The sequence below is a fragment of the Malaya genurostris genome, chromosome 2, assembly GCF_030247185.1.
Source record: "Malaya genurostris strain Urasoe2022 chromosome 2, Malgen_1.1, whole genome shotgun sequence".
NCBI lineage: Eukaryota > Metazoa > Arthropoda > Insecta > Diptera > Culicidae > Malaya > Malaya genurostris.
Window position 1 is genome coordinate 345678521 of NC_080571.1, and position 21803 is coordinate 345700323.

Here is a 21803-nt window from a genome sequence, read left to right on the forward strand (position 1 = left end):
TTCCCCACACCCTCGCCCCTCCCCCCACGGAGATGTTGCCGATCCACCTACAACCGAAGTGCAAGCGGAAAGACGCGAGCATCGGTTCATCCGACGATCGTGTGAAGTGAAGGGATAGGGTATCTATATCAAAATGATCATAAAATCAATATCGTATCAAGCGAGCGAATGGACAGACTCTGATTATGAGGAGTTCGCCGGTTGAGAGAAAAATGTTACGGCGAGCTCAATGACCTTGGTCGATTGTGAACGCGCACCGGTCACTGATCGAAAGACTTCTCCGTCCGTCACAAATGCGACTGCCCGTGGCACAGAAGACACTTTGTTGTCGTTGGGATGGCGTGAAGTGATAAATTGGTGGAAAGCATAAAATTGTTCCAAAGCACACAACAGAAGGAACAACAAGAAAAAAAAGGTAAATTGATGACATGTGATCAGCTTTCCTCACCTCCGGTGATCCGAATAGAAACGACGAAAGCTCCGAGATAAGCCACACTTTCGATACCCCATCGGAAGTACCTGTACCTATACATAAGTTGTACAATTTGCCTACTTACACACTAAATCGAGCATTCCCCGCTGGAGGACTGAAGCATTCGCTACACGTGCTGAGGAACGACTCCCAGGCGCAAATCAACTGTTCGCGAAAAAGTTGTAGAGACAAATGTTATCCATTTTTCTTCGAATTTGACCGACCGATGTGTGAAAGTCTGCCGGCAGCCCGGGTGTAACAAGACGGAAACTGGCTCCCCGTTTACCGTGTATTTTTTTTTCGATGGCTGCTAAACGTGAATGATATTGTACATACCGACGGTTTTATTGTTAGCGGTTTATCCTTTAGTACTCATGCGGTAAATGGCGCAATCCATGACGGGTGCATGCATTTCTTGCACTGTTGACACATATTCGACTACTCTCTTTCGATTCCCAGTTCAGCAAAATGAAATGAGCGATGAGTTCTATTATGTGGGATAGCAATTTTTAGAGTCAAGTACTTATTCCAATTTTTTTGTTGAGTTATTTAGTTCAACTACCAATTAATATAAATGAATGAATGAATGAATGAATGAATGAATAAATGTTGGAAGAAGCACTTGGATTAGATTTTATCATTCCTGTCCCGGTCAAGAGATCAACTGAATTTTCGTATCTCACCCTGGTTGTCCGAGTTTTGCTTTTCTGTACACTTTCTGGTTAGACTTTTTGATAAACGGTTTGCTCTGTCATGAAGATACAACTTTTGCGCACATGTGTGATTTTTTTCAACGCTGTATAAAAATCGGGAAACATGTTATTAACAATCAAATTCGGAGAAAAACGCCAACCAAGTTCAGAGCCTGGGTAGATTGGTCGAGTTTGAATAAATATGTGAAACGCATCAAATCCATCAATGGAAAACGTTTATTAGTGGACAAAAATTTAGCATGCACCATTTTGTATAATGTAGATACGTAAGAAAATTCCCCTTCTTATACTATGTTCAGTTTTAATTCTGATTCCTTGTTTCAAGCGAAATAACATGTTTTCCTTTCGCGTTTGTTTCATATTAAGAAACGTCACATTAAAACATGTTTTTTTCCCAAATAACCTGATATAATTGTCAGACAAGCACAACCCTGCTAGCATTTTCCATCATATTTCGACTATGTCTAGTTTGTTTGTCGTTTGTCGAATCGGTTTTCCATCGCAGTAGCCATGTAATTAGAATAAAACAAATCTGCGAACGGGTACAAGCATTTTTGTTTTTCTATTAGGAGATTTTTTTGGTCATTTGTTGCTGCATGTCTATTCCACGCAATAAACCTTCGAAACGGTGGCAATTAACGGGAAATAAATGTTTAGGACCAACAAATAACCAAAAAAGATTCTTTTTTAAACACAGGTGAAAACTTCACAAACTGTTGCTGAGTGTATTCATGACAATTGCTTCCGGGTATTGTGAAAAATCAAGCTCCATGAAACCGGAAATGCAATTTTTCTATTTCGAACAAGTTTGTAATCCTACACAAATTCCGAAACGTGAAGAAAATATTCTTAGTGAATGACCTCAGAAAAATCATTAGGTTAAAGGCGGGTCAGAATAAACGATATAAAATTATTGTTTCATTTCGTTTTAATAGTGTGAAAACATTGTTGGTGAAAAACCATTTACTATTTTTCATGAATTTTTGGAGAAACTATAGATAACTTTTGTCCACTCATGGCGAGTGAATATCAATAATTTATAGTTTTAGAATTCTTCAAATCCAAGATGGCGGCTTTCGGTTTGTGGATATTCTTTCAAATCGCTATATAATTTGTATTTTCGAGACGGGTTTAACAAGTGAGCTATTGAAATTAATGTTATTATAATTTTTAACTTATATTTAGGAATCCTAGATGACCACAAACGATTTCTGGTGAATTTATGAATAAATTTGAACATTGCATTTCTAATGTCATCACAATTGGTCTTGTGCCCTGCACAACTCCAATTTTTTGCTTTGTCTGTTCCGTCTAATACCGTTAGAATTCTGCAAGTGAAGCATTGAAAGTTTGCGAAATTCACACAATCACTCAACTAGTACGTACAATTGTCGATATTCGGAAGTGTGGAAAAAGCACGTCAGTTTTATTCGTATTCAAGTCATCTAGTTATGTTTCTGACATTACCCTCCCGCCTTTTTAGAAGAGGGATCGTTTAGGGCAGCATAGTGTCCATCATTTGCAAATGCGGAAGAATATTGCATAGTTGATCAAATATTTTACTATGGACTCGTCTCCATTCATTTGGCAGTTTTTTTCCCCGAAAATACAAAGTTCGGTTCTGTAAAAAGAATCATTCCTGAGTAAAATTGTAATCACTTGTTATTTATTATCGTGGCTGGATCGTTGTTTCGATGATTAACCTTCGAATATTTTTTTAGTGACAATATAATTGTTTTGAACACTAACAACGAGCTGCAGATTCTTTCAAAGTTCAGTTTCTTCACCAAACTGTTCAGTACTAGGGCTAATAAAATAGACAGATTTACTTAATTTAGGGGTTTTGGTACCTCCAAATAAGCTAGAAAACAAATCGAAATTCAGTGGAAAGTACGTCGCTAATTAGTTGCCAATTAGTTACGGTAATTTTGAATTTGTTGATGATTTATTTTTTATCTTTTGCGTAAAGTACTAAGTTTATATGAAATTAACAAAGTTGCCCTTCCAAAAAAACTTGAACACAAATTGAAACCCAGTGGATAATTTGTTATTCATCAGTTGCCAATAAGTCAGCTGGAAAACAAATCGAAACCCAGCGGATAGTTTGTTGCAAATTAGTTGCTAATTAGTTACGATCATTTTAAATTTGTTGCTCAATTGTGTTCTTATTTTTTTCGAGTACTTCGCTAAGTTCATATGAAGTTAACGAAGCACCCCTCTTAAATAAGCTTACCAACAAATCTAAACCCAGTGGATAATTTGTTGTTTATTAGTTGCCAATTAGCTTGAAAACAAATCGAAACCCATTGCATAGTTTGTTGCTAATTAGTTACGGTAACTTTTAATTTGTTGCTCATTTTTTTGGTGTTCTTCGCGAAGTTCATATGAAGTTGACGAAGCACCTCTCCCAAATAAGCTTGAAAGCAAAAATACAACGTTGTCGATCCAGTGGATAGTTGCTGATAAGTTGTTAATTAGTTACGTTAATTTTGTATTTGTTGCTCATTTATTATATTATTTTTTGAGTACTTCACTAAGCTCATATGAAGTTAACAAAGCAGCCCTTCCGAAAAAAAACTTGAAAACAAATCGAAACCCAGTGGATAATTTGTTACTTATCAGTTGCAAATAAGTCAGCTTAAAAACAAATCGAAACCTAGTGGATAGCTTGTTGCAAATTAGTTGCTAATTAGTTACGGTCATTTTCAATTTGTTGCTCAATTGTGTTCTTAATTTTTCGAGTACTTCGCTAAGTTCATATGAAGTTAACGAAGCACCCCTCCTAAATAAGCTCGAAAACAAATCTAAACTCAGTGGATAATTTTTTATTTATTAGTTGCCAATTAGCTTGAAAACAAATCGAAACCCATTGTATAGTTTGTTGCTAATTTGTTACGATAATTTTTAATTTGTTGCTCAATTGTTTTAACGAAGTACCCTGTCTAAATAGGCTTGAGAACAAATCGAAATCCAGTGTTACTATTTGTTACTATTTTTATTTTTTATTTTTGCGAGTGCTTCTCTAAGATCATATGCAGTTAACTAAGCTAAAAAGCTAAATCCTAAATTAGCTTGATAGCAAATCAAAACCCAGTGAATAATTTGTTACTCATTAATTACTAATCAATTACGTTATTTTGTAATTTGTAGCTCATTGTTTTATTTTTTCAAATATTTGTTTTAGAATTTGTTGGTAATTACGTTACGGTGGTTTTGAATTTGCTGCTCAATTTTTCTTTCGAGTACTTCGTTAACTTCATATGAGTACACAAGCGAAGTACTCAAAGGAAATTAAAAAAAATGAACAGCAACTTCAAAATTACCGGAACTAATTAGCAACAAACTATCCATTGGGGTTTGGTTTTCTTTCAAGTGTATTTGGAAGGGATGCTTCGTAAACTTTATATGAACTTTGTGCAGTGCATAACAAAATTAACAAGTAAATTGAACAACAAACTACCGTAACTAATTAGCAACTAATAAGCAACAAATTATTCACTAGGTTTCGATTGGTTTTCAAGCTCCTTTAGGAGCGGGAGCTTCGTTACCTTCATATGAACTTAGGGAAGTACTCAGAAAATATTGAAATAATTAGCGGGAGCGGGCCATTGCGCCGAAAGCCATTTCGCCGAAAGTCGTTTCGCCGAATGCCATTTCGCCGAAAGTCGTTTCGCCGAATGCCATTTCGCCGAAAGTCGTTTCGCCGAATAGGACATTTCGTCGAAAGTCGTTTCGCCGAAAGGGTAATTTCGCCGAAAGGGTCATTTCGCCGAAAGGGAAATTTCGAATACATAATTATTTTTTATGCCTCCTGTATAACTGATGTGGCGCAGCCACATAACCGAAGCCAAGATGGCTCGGCGGCATAAAGCCGCCGAGGCGACGCCGGCTGAGTTGGCCGCCGACCCGCCGTCGGAAGCGGCGGCCTCTTGCATACAAACCTGTAACCGCCTCGTTTGCCCGGTCTACTCAAAGCTAGGTTTCTTTGCTTTAGTTACGTCCGAACGAGCGGTAACGAGGTCGGACAGCACACGAATCAAATCGATGTGGCGAAGCCGCATTAAATATTTTTTTATTTAGTAAACGGAAAATACCACATACATTTGCTTGGTAGATACCTATGGAATTGCTTTGATGATTAGTAGTCAACAAGTTTCTTTGGGAATTCCGTTCTGAGGTTCATGAATCAATCTTTATTCAAGAAGTACAATTGTAGGTCAACAAAACGGGGTCACGTTATTGTCTTTAATTTGTCTTTATTTTAAATCGGTTCCCATTACGATTTTAAGACATTTGTAGGAATCGGCGAAATGACCCTTTCGGCGAAATGATATTCGGCGAAGTGGCCCATTCGGCGAAATGACATTCGGCGAAATGACCCTTTCGGCGAAATGACTTTCGGCGAAACGGCTTTCGGCGAAATGGCTTTTGGCGACATGACCCTGATCCATAATTAGCAACTAATAAGAAACAAATCATCCACTGAGTTTCGATTTTCTTGCAAGCTTATTCAGAAGGGGTGTTTCGTTAACTTTATACGAGCTTAATGCAGTGCTTAAAAAAGGTTTAAAAAAATGAGTAACGAATTTAAAACTATTGTAACTAATAAGCAAAACATTATCCACTGTGTTTCGATGTGTTTTGAAGCTTATTCAGAAGTGGTGTTGCGTTAACTTCATATGAACTTAACGAAGTACTCAAAGAAAAATTGAGCAACAAATTCAAAATCATCGTAACTAATTAGTAACTAATAAGCAACAAATTATTTTCGTTATCTTCGGCGAGAGGTGCCTCGCTAAGTCCATGTTCATCGACGGTTTTGATGCAGAGAGCGACATTGCATTTTCGCGTTACCAATTGAATAGGTTTAAAATGTAAAAATTCGTCTCATTCATTCTAGCCTGCGCAGTTGACTTTTAATATCAGTTATTATTTCCATTAAAATTATTGTAATTCGTACCGTTGCGCAGGAAACGAACATTTTTTTGCTTTCTTTTGTCCTGTCTTATTAATTTGTGTGTAAGAATAAGTGTTTCGGAAGTCGTCGTAGGTGCACCGTTACAATTCCGGAAGTGAAGAATTTAAACCTAGCACAATTCACACAATATATCAACTTACGAGAACGATTTTAGATATTCAGAAGTGTGAAGATACGTGTTAGTTTTATTCGTATTCACGTCATCCAGATATGTCTCTGACATTAACCACCCACTATTTAGCACGGAGAATCGGCAACGTTAAGAACGAATTCAGCAGCTAGAGGTTCTATATGGAAGATCTATAATAGAGCAGAAACTGGAACAAACGTATCCCCAGCAAGCCGTTCTAGTTTTATTTATTTGACCAGTTCTTCTGTCAAATTTAAAACTGGTCTACGATGCCGTTCTTTTTTTTGTATATTTGAAACACGAGTAAAACACTGATGGGGCTGCCAGTTTTTCTTGTTATAAAATTCAGATTTAAATTTTGTAATTGACATAAATTATGGATCTAGAACTAGAACATTACTGAATATGCCCTAAGCATTCTCATGCAGTCAACGCTCTTGCTATTAAGATTAGTTTGAATATCACTTCAATTGTTTCAGTAGCACTTTGCAATTTGCAGTCAGTTTTGACGTATGTCTTGTCATGGCCAACTTCACCAATAGTTTGTCACAATTACGAATTTGGCTGTGAATTTTCTGGTAACTTACCACTGAACTAGAAATAACCTTTAAATGATCGAATTGTAGTGTTAATTCAAATAATTCCCCTAGTAAAGCTGTATTATAAACGTTTTCGTCATACTAAACTCGGTATATCACCTAATGACAACGGTAGGCATTTAAGAGTCTTCATTGATATGTAGTCTACGGATTGAAGAATTGATTTCTCAAAAAGGTTTTACTACTTACATACACCAGCCACATTCCTGGGTTTGATGGTGGCTGGTGAAATGAATATAAGGAAAATCAAATCCAAACAAGGCTTTAGATTTGCACTAACAAAGTACAAAGTTTAGTTTGCATTTGATATTTTCGCATACTTCCAAAAAATTGTTAATTGTGCTGTCAAAATCTGATTGTCAGAATCCCGAAGCGATTCGCATTTGTTCCTGCATTCCGTTAAAGCGTGCGTTAAAAATGTAAACTTATGAGATCATATCTCCGGAACGATTTACATAAATTTCAAATACATAAACAGCAGACACAAATTCAGAACAGCTCAATGCTCTAGATATGTTAATACCTCTCAAGTCAATCCCCTCAAACTTCCGATGGCAGTACTATTCTGGAGTATGCAAAGCAAACAAACCTGAAATGAACCTGATAATGGAGCGGAAAAGAACCCGCTTTTATTGACTCTACCGGGAGGCCTCCAACACCGCGATTGGCTCTCCGATAAGTTCGCACCAAAGAAGATTACTTCATCGATTTATTGTGGATCTCGGGCATCCGTTCCGTGGAGTCGGTGGGCAATTTGCATTTTATGCGTCCACTTCGCAAGCGTGATTTTTAATCGACCAACATAACAGTGATATTTCCTTTTCCCATCTCCAACTGCTGTTAAACGACCATCCACCCCGTGCGGTCTGAGTGGAACGTTGGCTACCGAAATTACGACCTCAACCGCTACTGTCGGTCCGGTCCGATCCGGTCCATAATTGTGGCTGGAAATGATCGCAACCTGATGAGATGGATGAGCATCGTATATCTCGATATGCTCGAAATTACTCGGCGATGGTTGACGGGTGCAGATCGATCGAAATCCAATTTACACTACGGGAAGCCACAAGCACTGGAAGCGAGAGGACGATGGATCGCCAGTGGAATCAATCTTGACCGAACAATGGACAAAGCGATTGAAAGAGGCCAAAGCACCATAGAAGCGCTGTCATTCCAATGATATGGAGATAATTATTTTATTAGGTTAACGATGATTGCTGTTGTAAACGACACCATGGAAATTAAGTGGCGAAAGGGATGTAACACTAGCCGCCAAAAGTAAGTTGCAGCACTTGAATAAATTCTACTAATGGTTAATCCAGAAACGGTTCTAATGCTTTTGATTGGTAGTGCAAATTTAGTTTTTCTCCACTGTTTATATACAATCCATTTCGTTGCATTAGATGTAACACGATATTTTAATTTCAAGCTATTTAATAGGTATAATCAGTAATCTATTAGTGAAACTAAAACGTAGGTGTGCATATCAGTAAATTTCATTCCAGATGGAGCTCCTGGCAATAAACTTCTGTCACGAGCGGAAGTCAGTTAGAAATGAATTTGTCCGACCACCCATGCTTCTTACTAGTCCGCTACTGATTGGGATCCACTGGAATTGCATGGAAAATCGCTAAATGATCAAACCTGAGACACATTATTCCATGTTCAACTTTTTGTTGTTAGACTAATGTTGGGACACGGTTGTATAGAAAGAAATAGTATTTTTTATGATTGAAGTAATTTTTCGTGTTCCATTTGGGTTTAATGTACGAGAAATAGGCAAATTTTAAATTTTAGTCAACTAATTATCTAGATAACTTCCAAGGAAGAAGTTCTTCGACAAACAATCATGGGTGCGTTTGTGGAAAATCCAGGCCAGTTCCACAGGTAGCAGGTGTGTGGTCTGGTAGGCAATCTGTGGGTGCGGCAAATTCAGCAAACCTTGCAAAACGACCGGCATTATCAACGGCCAAATATATAAAAAAAATACCAGAAACGTCTGATGTCCACAAAGGTGTCACTCTATTATGGTGGGATTTGGCGTTGGGCCATTACGCAAAACGCGAAGCTAACGATAATGGTTTTGTGCCGAAGTAGGCAAAACCGCCAATTTCACTAGAGCTTTGCCTGATAGAAAAAACGACGATAAAAATTTGAACAGTATTTAAGATAGATGGCGCCAGTATTACACAGGATTTGAATAAACATGATGTTTATTCATTCTCTAAGAGTTCCAAAAATAACGTAAAATGTTTTTTTTTTTGGTAAACATTTTTCTCTGGTGAATTTTGTTCGTATACTGCTTTCGCTATAAGACGCCTGTCAAAAATTTACTTTGTAAAAGAGTGATGGGCAAAACAGTTCATTTCAAAGAACCGTTTGGAATTTGATAGTTCTACCGAAAGAACTAGTTCTCCTGAACCTTTCATTCGTTCTTTAGAAATTTTGAATATTTCTCAACAAACCGTACGAGAGCAAACAGTTATATTTCGTTGGTAACAAACTCTCTAATAGTGAATGCAGTGACTTTTTTGCATGTATTTACAATAGCAATCGTTCGCTTTTGTACACTTTTTGAGAGGTCGCTACCCAAGTTCTAGTTCTGATACGACAAAGTCCAAACTAGGTTGCAACAAGAGCACGAATGTGTTTTTTTATGTTATACTGGTTCAAACATGGTGACAGCGTTGTTTCATGACAACATAACTTACAAAATAGTTATTCAGGTTTCCAATCATAACATCTTTGTGTCATATTGAATTAAATATAAATTATAAGCTATCGTTACTTAATCGAAACATATATTTAATCACAACAATGCTTCTAGCCACTAGTTGAAAATAAGTATATTTGACATCAATAGTAGCAACCCGTAACTAGTTTTGATACCACTTAACCCAACTGTGTTGCAACAAAAGCACGAACATGATTTTTCATGTTATACTGGTTAAAACAAGGTGACAGCGGTGTTTCTTTATAACGTAAACATTGAACTAACTATCATTTGTAAGTTATCGTTACTTGATTCTAACATATCTTTAATCACAGCAGCTACTAGTTGAAAAACCTGTTTTAATCCACCTAGTGGTGTAATGATGCCTTTCTCATATCAATCATACTGTCATATATAATACTGTGGTATTCTTCAAATTTATTTTACTTCGATTCTTAAAAGAATAACCGAAATAGATTTGTTTGACCGTCTACTGATAAAAACTATCAATTGGAAAAGATTTGAGGTCGATTTAGAAAACTTTTTACGGTTTTTCGCTCTTTTCAGTGATGGTATAAAATTTTTAACACACTTTACCCTATATTTCCGGATCCGGATGTCGGATCTTGATGAAATTCAGGAATTACGTATGGGACCACAGGACCTTTCATTTGAACCTAAGTTTGTGAAAATCGGTCGCGCCATCTATGAGAAAAGTTAGAACACATATTTTCATTTTTTTTTGCACATTTTACCCCATAACTCTGGAACCGGAAGTCGGATCCGAATAATATGCAGGAATTTTGTATGGGACCACAAGACCTTTCATTTGAATCCAAGTTTGTGAAAATCGGTTCAGCCATCCCCGAGAAAAGTTTGTGCAAAAAACGTTACATACACACATACGCACATACACACACAGACATTTTGCGTACTCGACGAACTGATTCGCATGGTATATGACACTCGTCAAAAGTCGGTTTTCACAGTGGTTGCATAACCTTTCTATATGAGAAAGCAAAAAAAAAATTTTCTTCGATTCTTGAAAGAATAACCGAAATCGGTTTGTTTGACCGTCTACTGATAAAAACCATCAAATTGGAAAAGATTTGAGGTCGATTCAGAAAATTTTTTAAGGTTTTTCCCTATTTTCAGTGATGGTATACAATTTTTAACACACTTTACCCTATATTTCCGGATCCGGAAGTCGGATCCGCATGAAATTCAGGAATACCGCATGGGACCACAGGACATTAAATTTGAATCTAAGTTTTAAAAATCGGTCGCGCCATCTATGAAAAAAGTTAGAACACATATTTTCTTTTATGTGCACATTTTACCCCATAACTCCCGAACCGGAAATCGGATCCAAATAATATTCAGGAATTTTCTATGGGACCTCAAGACCTTTCATTTGAATCTAAGTTTGTGGAAATCGATTCAGCCATCTCTGAGAAAAGTTAGTGCACTTTTTTCACAATTTTTTGCACATTTTACCCCATAATTCCGGAACCGGAAGTCGGATCGAAACAATATTCAGGAATTTTGTATGGGACCATAAGACCTTTCATTTGAATCTAAGTTTGTGAAAATCGGTCGCGCCATCTATGAAAAAAGTTAGAACACATATTTTTTTTTGCATATTTTACCCCATAACTCCCGAACCGGAAGTCGGATCCAAATAATATTCAGGAATTTTGTATGGGACCACAAGACCTTTCATTTGAATCTAAGTTTGTGAAAATCGGTCCAGCCATCTCCGAGAAAAGTTAGAGCAAAAAAACGTTACATACACACATACGCACATACACACACACACACACACACACACACACACACACACACACACACACACACACACACACACACACACACACACACACACACACACACACACACACACACACACACACACACACACATACACACACACAGACATTTTGCGTACTCGACGAACTGAGTCGAATGGTATATGACCCTCGGCCCTCCGGGCCTCGGTTCAAAAGTCGGTTTTCACAGTGATTGCATAACCTTTCTATATGAGAAAGGCAAAAAGGTTTATTTTCCGTCGCGAAACCATTATAAACGTATTGTTCTATGCACTGTCATAAACACGAAGAAAATAATATAGGGATTTACCATCGATTGTGATAATATTATAGTTCTCATGATATATGAATTTAAAATTATGAAAAATCACTCTACTTGGAATAATTTTGAACATTCTGAACATAGGGTTATTTTGTTGTTTATTTTTTATATCTTTATAAACAGATTTTGATCGAAGGCGCATAAAAAACAGTTAAGTAAAATTGATTTCCGCTCGACAGACTAAGTTTCAACTAGTTGATTTTTAAGAGGTAACGTGTCTTTGAAGAAGTTTTAGAAGATTATATTACGCTTCTTTTGAAAGTGGCACCTTAATTTTTGTTAAGGGGGTAGTACCAATTACCAATGAATATTTTTTCACAAAAAAAAAATTTGTTTTCTATCTCATTTTGAAGAAAAAACATTGAAGTATTTTTCTGAAGATATAAATAATGTAAAAAAAATATTTTTTGAGATATATTCATTTAATTTTAAAAACAGTTTTTTAAATTTATCTACGTAGAATCTCCCTCTATTCCCTAAGTATCTACTACAAAGTGCGCGTAAACACGCAAAAACAAGCAAGCTCATACTTGCACGCGCAACTTAAGCAAATTGTTGGGATTTTTATTTTGTTTATTTTTTGTCAATTAACAATATTATAAAAAATCTAAGTGGAACTCGATGCAATTTTTTAGGCCTTTTTAAAGTGGGTTTTAAATATTGAAAATCCGAAAAATTATCAAAAGTTCAACACATATTAAAAAAGTGGAAAAATGTTTTCCAATCAAAATATGAAAAAGTATTGCAAAAGTACAAACCTTTACGAAGAGATTTCATTTTTGAACGTGTAAATAAATTGAGTTAACGCGAAGCAACACGTTTTTACCTTTTTTTTATATATATAAAAAATAGGTATAGAATTCGCTCAAACTTTCGAAAAATTTTCCGAGGCCCGGAGGGCCGAATGTCATATACCAATCGATTCAGCTCGACGAACTGAGCAAATGTCTGTGTGTGTGTATGTGTGTGTGTGTCTGTATGTGTGTTGTCAACTAAGAGGTCGAGATCTCAGAGATGGCTGGACCGATTTTGATCAAACTAGTCGCAAATGAAAGGTCTCCCCGTCACCCAGAACGCTATTGAATGGTTTTGAGATCGGATGTTTACTTTTTGAGTTATACGAAGTTTTATGTCAAAATTTTCAGTTTTTTGACAGTATCTGTCACATTTGACCTTGAAAACAGAATATGTTTCCAGACTTAGATTTCGCTCGGTAATACCTATCCAACAAGCCATAGATTGTTAAAATCCGTCCATTTTTAACGAAGATATCGATATTTTTGTGTAAGCTTTATTCCAGTAGAAGGAATTTTGAGCGCTGTATGAAAAAGCAATGCTTGGGGGCAACATGAAACACGATTTTTTATACTGTTACATATAATTGTTTCTAAGTACCAAAAAGACTGTACAGCATCCTTTTTTCATGACAATTTACCTCGGACCAATTTTAGCACGGTTCATTTTTGGCAACATAATCTTTCGAATATGGAATATGTAAACCAGATGATACCAGCATTATCGAGTTGGAAGTAATTCCATAATTATATTGATGTAAACTATTTACAGCAATAAATGCTGGAAGAACATGACTTCCATATACCATACGACTCAGTTCGTCGAGATCAGCAAATGCGTGTGTGACAAATAATTTCACTCAATTTTTTCGGTGATGGTTAAACCGTTTTCTACAAACTCAGATTCATATGAAAAGTCGTATACTCCCAAACAAGGTTCCTGAATTGCGTTTGGATCCGACTTCTGATTGCGGAACCACAGGATGATATGTGAAACGAAATTAAAATAATGCAATTAATTTTTCTCGTAGATGGCTGAACCGATCTAAGATTCAAATGAAATCTAAGAATCATCTATGATTCAAATGAGAGGTCTTAAAATCCTATAAAACCTCGTACTTTTTAGTCAGATCCGACTTTTAGTTTAGAAAATGCAGGGTGATTAGTATAAAAATGTCCATTTCACATAAATTAATCAGGTTTATCGGGTTTGCAGATTTGGATAGTCGATTACCAAATAAATTTGTTTCAGTATGAGCGGTATCCGTTTTTGGATTCGAAATGTACCCCCAAATTTTAATTCGCACTACAATTTCTCAAAGATGTCTGCACACTCCTCAGATGAATTTAACTGATTTCGGCTACACCGATTTTAGAATTCCGGTTCCAGTATCGAATCGATTCTCAAAGCTCAATCATTTTCTCAAAAAAGACCAAATCGAACTTCAAAAACAAATATTACAGGGCTTAAGGTCCCATACAAAATCGGTGAATTTTATCCGATTCTGGAATTACAGATGATGAGTTTATAAATTTCATGTAAATTGTTTGGCGTAATAATTTATGGCCATTCGAATCATTTTGGGCTATGCTAATTCCTGAATACCGGCTCTGGAAGTACCATAAATAATGACGAAAAACTCTAAAGTGGAACTTACTTCGACATCTCATGGAATGTTCAATCGATTGTCACACGCTAAGATTGAAATTCGATATGTTTTGCAGTTTCGGCATTACAGGGTAATGAGTGATTAAAATCTCAATTTGCCGTTTAAAACGACGATAATTAAAATAATGTCATGAGAACTAAAACACCTAGGAATATCCATGCAAAAACACATGCGTATTGATAAAAAAAGGTATCATCTCACTGCTAGTTTTAAGACGATATTTTGATCGTGCGACGCTCACTTAGAGATGTGCGAAACAACTCATACCGGTGAGCGGAGCTAAAGGGAATCGATTCAATGTATCAGCTCATCAGCTCATTTAGATTGAACTAAAGGTTTGTTTTAAGTGCCGTTTTTTGCGTCGTTTTTCTTTCATATGCACGATCGAAATCATTGATGCACAAAGAACAATGCCATGCGAACTAACTTGTCTGCGAATTATTATTATGTCACATTTGAGAATATCTGCAAAAGTTGCATCCCTGAATGTACCTTAGCCTACTGAGTGAGAGGTAAGATTTCTTATTGACAATGGCTCATTCAATATGTTAAAGAAGGATAGATGCACATTTTGAAGAACTGACAAGAGCTCATGCACACATTTCTTCTCATTTATAACACGCTCTTCAAAAACCGAAGATCCGTTGAGCTCGTTGCTTGTTTTCACCTTACCAGCAGGGATGCCAGGTCATTTTTCCAAAAATCTGTGACCATCTAAAAACCTATCTGTGAAAAATCTGTTCACTTTTCCCCGTTTCCATAATAGCAGATCGGAATCATGTTAGTAAGCAAAAAAAAGTCTCACTATTTCCTACCGCTCTGTAATTTTTGGTGCTAAACTGTGATCAATTTCAAAAATCTGTGATCGATTACAGAATCTGTGTAAATCTGTGAGCATTTTCAGAAATCTGTGAAAATCTGTGCCATTTTTTAAATCTGTGCAAAAGGTTAAAAATCTGTGAAAAACAGATTAATCTCTGAACCTGGCATCCCTGCTTACCAGTGCGGTGAACTGGTGAACTGTGGTTCTTTTAAAAAGAGGTGTGAGCTATCAGCTTTTTTTAAAGATTCGATTCACTGGAATAGCTTAGGAACGAATTGCTCATCTCTACGCTCACTGCAAAAGTGAGTTACAGAAATAGCAGACGCGTGACACCCTCCGTACGGCCATAGTGAAAATGAGTCACACGAATAGTACTCAGGATACTCTTATAAAATAAATTGGATTAGGAATCTAAATTCCTAAAAGTATTCTAAAAGTTTGCTGCATTAAGTTGCATATTTCGCTTCGGTACAAGGTTTCCTAGGTAAAAATAGGTAAAATGATGTATAACTTTTTCAGAAAAGAATAAGCCTATGCATTACTTTTAACAAAAATATGGTATTTTTTATTTTTTTCAATTATTTCAAACAAAAAAATAACTTGCATAAAAAAATAACTTGAAACAAGTTATGAATAAAAAATTGATTTTAAGGGGGTTGCCACAAAAACGCTTTGTATATCCGAAACGGTGCGACCTACACTTTTTGTTTATTTGACAAAGTAAATTATTTTAAATAGTTCTAAAAGTTTGTCGAAGAAAAAAATTTCGCACGGTTCGTTTTCCTTAACATAAACGTTCGAATATGCCATATGTAAACCAGATAATGGCAGAATTTTCGAGTTGAAAGCAATTCCATAATTGTATTGATTTAAACTACTTTACAGCAATAAATGCCGGAAGATCATAACAGCAAATGCGTGTGTGACAAATAATTTCACTCAATTTTTTTCGGAGATGACTCAACCGTTTTCTACAAACTCAGATTCATATGAAAAGTCGCCCAAACAAGGTTCCTGAATTATGTTTGGTTCTGACCTCTGGTTTCGGAACTACAGATTGATATGTGAAACGAAATAAAACTGTGTAACTTATTTTTCTCGTAGATGGCTGAACCGATCTAAGATTCAAATGAAAAGTTTTAAGATTCTATAAAACATCTTAATTTTTAGTCAGATCCAACTTCCGATTTCGGAGATATGTCTATTTCACATAAATTAATCAGGTTTATCGGGTTAGCAGATTTGGATAACCTAATAAACTTATTTCATTTTTGGTTGTATTCAGTTTTCGTTTCGGAAGGCACCCAAAAATTTAATTCGCACTACGATTCCTCAAAGATGTATACATTGATTTCCAATCATTTTGAAACAAATGTAAACTATACAGCTACTCAGGTGAATTTGTCTGACTTCAGCTACACAGAATTTCGAATTCTGGTTCCAATATCGAATCGTTTCTCAAAGCTCAATCGTTTTCTCAAAAAAAGCCAAATCCGGAGAAGCTTTAAAGTTGGATACCGGTTCTGGAAGTACCTTCAATTATCCTAAACTTAAAACGACGGACAAACTGAAACACCGAAGAATATTCATGCAAAAAACAAATGCGGATTGATAAAAAAAAGGCATCATCTCACTGCTAGGTGGATTTATCACGTTTTTTTTAATTAATCTCGTGTATTTTGCCTTGTAATTGTCCCGTTACAATTGCTAGTACTAGTACGTGCGATCATCGATATTCGGATGTGTGGAAAAAGCAAGACAGTTTTATTCATATTTACGACATCCAGTTATACCTCTGACATTAACTGCCCGCCTCTTTTTTATTATCACGTTTGTTACGATTCGTATGAAGCAAGTTGATAATTTTGGAGCGCCTAACTAGAAAAAAATTTCCAAAAATCGAAATACTTAGCGAAATGATACACTGTAAATTAACAAAAATGATTAAATATATAGATTGTGAGATCTCCATGAGCGTCTGAGCGTCTTCATTTGATCGGAATAATATCCCAAATCGTTCCCAAAGCATATTGGCATTAACAAAACTGCTATCACCAGAAACGAGCGGAAATTTTTATGATGCAGTTTTTCAACAGCAATAAGAATTCAAACTTCATATTGTTTTTCATTTTTTTTCATTGAGCACTTTTTCGGCAAAAAATAACCGAAAAAACCCGTCCGTCCGTTGCAGTTTGGATGTAAGTAACAATTTTCAATGTGTTTGAATTTACCGTTTTTTACATAAACTGTTTTTGTGAAATAAGCATTATTTCAGTATTCAGTCTATTTATTTTCCGTTTCTTCAAAATAAACTTGAAAACTCCGGAAACACAGAAGAGCAATGTCCAAAAATAGGTTACCAAAGGTCAAAACCCGAACAACGGAACGAAGGAAATCAATCGAGCGATAAACCGAGCGACCATCGACGAAAATCAACATAATTCGAACTAATCTACTGCACGGCGAGCATCCAAATCAAAGCATATAATCAGTGCAAATTTGAAATTAATTTACCATTAGAGTGCCTGGCCCACTAAAGTAGCAGTTTGCGTGTACCACTTTTCGAATAATCTTCTTCTTTTTTTCTGGTAACTGCTTCGTTCCGTCGAAACATGACTCGATTTCATAACCCAATCATCATTAGCAACCCAAGTACTAGCTGAACTGAAAGTATTCGCATTGTTTTCTCGAGATTAAAATTTTTACTTTCATTTTAAAAAATTAATGCACCAATTGGCAAATAATAAAGCTCGGCGATTTTTCCCCCGCCGACGACGCCAGCGATTTATACACGCACACCTATCGTTAACAGTTCAATGTAATTAATTGAAACATTTCAATCATTTCTCTACGTTAGTTTACATTATTTATTCAGCCGCCCACGAGCTCTCGCGCGTTTCACCCGAGGGAAAAGCTGTTTGGTAACTCCGATAAGCAGCCGTGATTTCGTGCCTTGGTCGGATTCATTTTTTCAACAACCTTAGGACCTCTTTCGTTAATAACTCGTTAATAATTCAAAAAATCTTTTCTCCTACTTGGTAAGTCGAGAAACTGCTGCCAAATTTTTCGCAATCGAACAAAAGAAAATCAAACAAAGAGGTAAACTTACCAAAATCACCTTGCGCCGGAGACTCATGACCTGAAAGATCCGCTTCACTCATCGACAGCGCCAAAAGTGGTAGGGCAATTACCGTCAGAAGGTGCATTCTCATTGAAGGCCACCGGTTGAAGCCCCGGTTGCTCAAGAACATGCTGCTGCTGCTGATGCCTTTCGAAAAAAAAAGTACTACTCTCTTTACACGTTTCACTCAACAATCTGCCTGCGTCCGCGTCCGTGATTTTCGTTTTTGTTTTCTACTTGACTAATCCAAAGGTACTGAAAACCCCGAGCGCAAGTCCTGGAACGCAATTTTCGAACTTGAGAAAAGAGAATTAATTCAATTGGAAGCGCAATTTCGAACTAGTTCAGCACAATAATTTCCGCACCGTCATTATCGTAATTCTACGCGCCCGTGCGATGTGGGTTTTGATCCAGAATTGGGAAAGCCCATAATTCACAGCAACGGCACCAGCAAAACCGCATCTACACTCACGCGCCCTCTTCGAAGAAAAAAAATCGGCTATCAATCCATACGAAACCCCGATTCCACTCGCTGATTCGCTTTACCGCACTAGTGGGAGATTTCAACGACAGCCGCACTGGACCAGACGACGAACCCTTTGCAATTAATCCTTCGTCGACATAATGACAAAGTTCCTTAATTTGTCTCCGTATTCACAGCAGCAGCTGCAACACACTCCGCCGTTTCTTTTTTCGGTACCGCTATTGCGGTGAATTCACTCTTACTGCATCAAGATTGCAGCGGCGTTCTACTCGTTCTACCGAACGATCCGAATCCGGTCTGATGATGCTGGGAGATCGACAACAAAACATAAACCAAATAAAGCACAACAACAGCCACTGATCGACTTCACGCAGTGTTCCTCTACAATCGACGATCCTCCTTTGCTTCACTTTTCACGGAACGCGTCTGCACCAATCGGCAGCGATACTGAAACTGACTGGATGGAGGCTCGCTTCCATCCCGCTCAGGTTGGGTGCCTTCGAGAACCGCACGCTCAATTCACTGCATCGTGCGCTCCGCTCAACCGCACTCTTCTGTCTGCATCTGACATCCTGAGTGAGAGAGAGTGAAGAGCCACAAATCTGGATGCGAATGAAAATTCATGAAGCCGACGCGAGAAGACCAACACGTCAGGAAGATTCATGAAAACTTGAAGGGTCTTGTCGCGATCTGGTTGAGGGTTGTCCGACGGCAAACATTTTTCTGTTTGCATTCGCTGAAAAACCAACATAAATTTAGATTTTTACTTGTGATTCATGATTATTTATTAATAGGATTTTTTTCATTCCTTCAGGCATAAAAATCACAAACTGTCGAAGCAAACAATAAAAATTCAATAATGCAGAATTTCATTTTCAAGCCCACCAATAGGACGGAATGCGTTGCACAGTGGTCAATCGCTGGTCAGATGACAAAATTTAAAGTAGTTTTCGAACGACGATGGACACGGACTTTTAGAACCTGCTTTCGAGGAAAGCTCGTTTAAAGTTTTTTGTCTATAAAATCAATGGAAACAATTTATTACTTAAGGGAGCCCGTAGGGTCTAACATTATTAAAAAATCATATTTTTTCTTTTATAATTTATTATAATGAAACATTCAAGACTGTTATGTCAAGTTTCGAAGTCAATCGAAATAGACAACAAAAAATTATCAAATCAACACCTCGTATGTAACGCTTTATTTTGCACAGTTTAGAGCAGCGCATCACAAGCGAAATTTATTCTGAGAAGCGTGACGGAACCAGACTAAAATAGCATAATAAATGTAACAGGCAACGAAAACTTCTCATCACTTTAGGCAAAGAATTATAACAGAATTGCGACTAAAGGTAATGAAACTATATAACTTATCAAAAGATATGGCCAAATAGGCAACAGATTGAAGAATTAATTCACCCCATCCAAAATCGACAGTCGCCACAATCTGAGATTATCTTGAAGCATGTCCCATCGAAAGACGCAAGAGAAAAAAGACGCTTGATGAAATAGCAGAAATAAAATCACACCAGAGATTGGAATCGAACCTACAAACATCTACAGTCCGAAGAAACTATGCTGCCAATTAGGCAACTTTGGATGTGATGTTAAGCACCTCAAACAAGTCCCTATGCAAAATACAAGCTAAATCGGATATGGGTAAGAGGTGCCGTCCAGCGGTTAAAGGTTGAAAATTTTCGATCTTGAGAAATCACAACAGAAGACAAACACGAGAAAAGGTCCTAAGTACAAATGAGAGTCTCTCTTTGTTTATTTTCTCTTTCGATTATTACGGCCCTATCGGTAATCCCTCTCTCTAACTCCATTAACTTTCGATCTGTAGTTAAGAAATTGTTGGAAAATACAGGAATATGCCGCAATAATTGAATGAGTATGTAAACAAAGAGAAAATGTCATTTGCACTTGGGATCTTTTCTAATGTTCATCGAGAATAATACATGAAATTTCCGAAATCGAAAATATTTGAGCTTTCCAAAATCGAAAAAAAAATTTAAAACTTTGACCGCAGGGCAGCACCCCTTACCCATATCCGATTTAGCTTAAATTTTGCACAGAGACTTTTTTTGAGGTGTTTAACCTTTTTACCTTAAAATATTGGCACCCTAATGCACTGCTAGTATTGTTCCATTTTTCAATACTCTAAAACTCATTGTTTTCGCAGTCAAACATATCACATACCGCTACTAGCTCCGGTGTTTGAAACATCACGATAGACATAAATTCAAGTTGCACTAGACGAATTTCTCGCCAAATCGTATTCTGAGTTGGCAGCACTCTCTCAGATTTGAATGAAACTTTCTGGACATGTAGACGTTGTTACAAACATCACTTTGCATAGTTCGTTTTTTTGATGTGGAACACATCTTTATTTTCTATATAGGGGTGCTCAGAAACTCAAGGAAAAATACACGTAGAAATGTGGTCAGATTTTAAACACTTACAGCTCAGTATATTTCGCATCAATTATTAATATTATTTCATTATTTGATTGGAAATATTTCTAAGATTCGATTTCAATGTATCCAGCCACGTATTTTCAATTATAAATGATTGAAATTTTGATTAGTAGCGAACAGTGTCCTATTTTGTCTGCTAAAAATCTCCGGCATATCGTATTTTCCTGCCATAGACGGTTTTGAAGGAGTAAGCGATATATCAAAGGGAAAGCATCGCTCTGATTGGTCAGTGGATGCATTATGCAAAACATTGCATTATGCAAAACATTTACAGGCTTTTTTAAAATTGGTGCGATATTTTTGTTTTTACTAGTTAAACAAATTGTACTAACTGGCATCTCTGGTGATATGCAACACGTGGACAAATTGAAAGCTTCATGCATTATTTTTATGAATAATAGCTCTAATAGTTCTTAAGAAACCACTGAAACCAATTCGTGCTCCCAAAGAAAGAATTCAAATACTACTTACAAACGGTGAAAAAGCTCAAAAACTTGTTCAGCAGATCGAGAGTGTCCAAAATTTTTATTTGAGCGTTGTGAGTTCAAAACATGAATAAACAAATATCTCATTGCAATATGATCATATTTCAATTCAAGTATTGTTACAAGATTACATTACTGAGACGATGTTTGATGAAATTAAGCAAATCATGAGAAAATTTAAAACATGAAGGCTC

The 21803-nt window shown here is 36.6% G+C and overlaps 1 protein-coding gene across 1 annotated transcript in view; it reads right to left on the bottom strand.

The window, feature by feature from the left end:
- The window catches only part of LOC131431965 (uncharacterized), a 115169-nt gene extending 95868 nt beyond the window's left edge, over nt 1-19301 (bottom strand). The window contains exon 1 of the mRNA XM_058597960.1: nt 18153-19301. Within this exon, the coding sequence (XP_058453943.1) occupies nt 18153-18294 (142 nt within the window). The 5' untranslated portion in view covers nt 18295-19301. The remainder of the gene's footprint in view (nt 1-18152) is intronic.
- Nucleotides 19302-21803: the final 2502 nt, after the last annotated feature.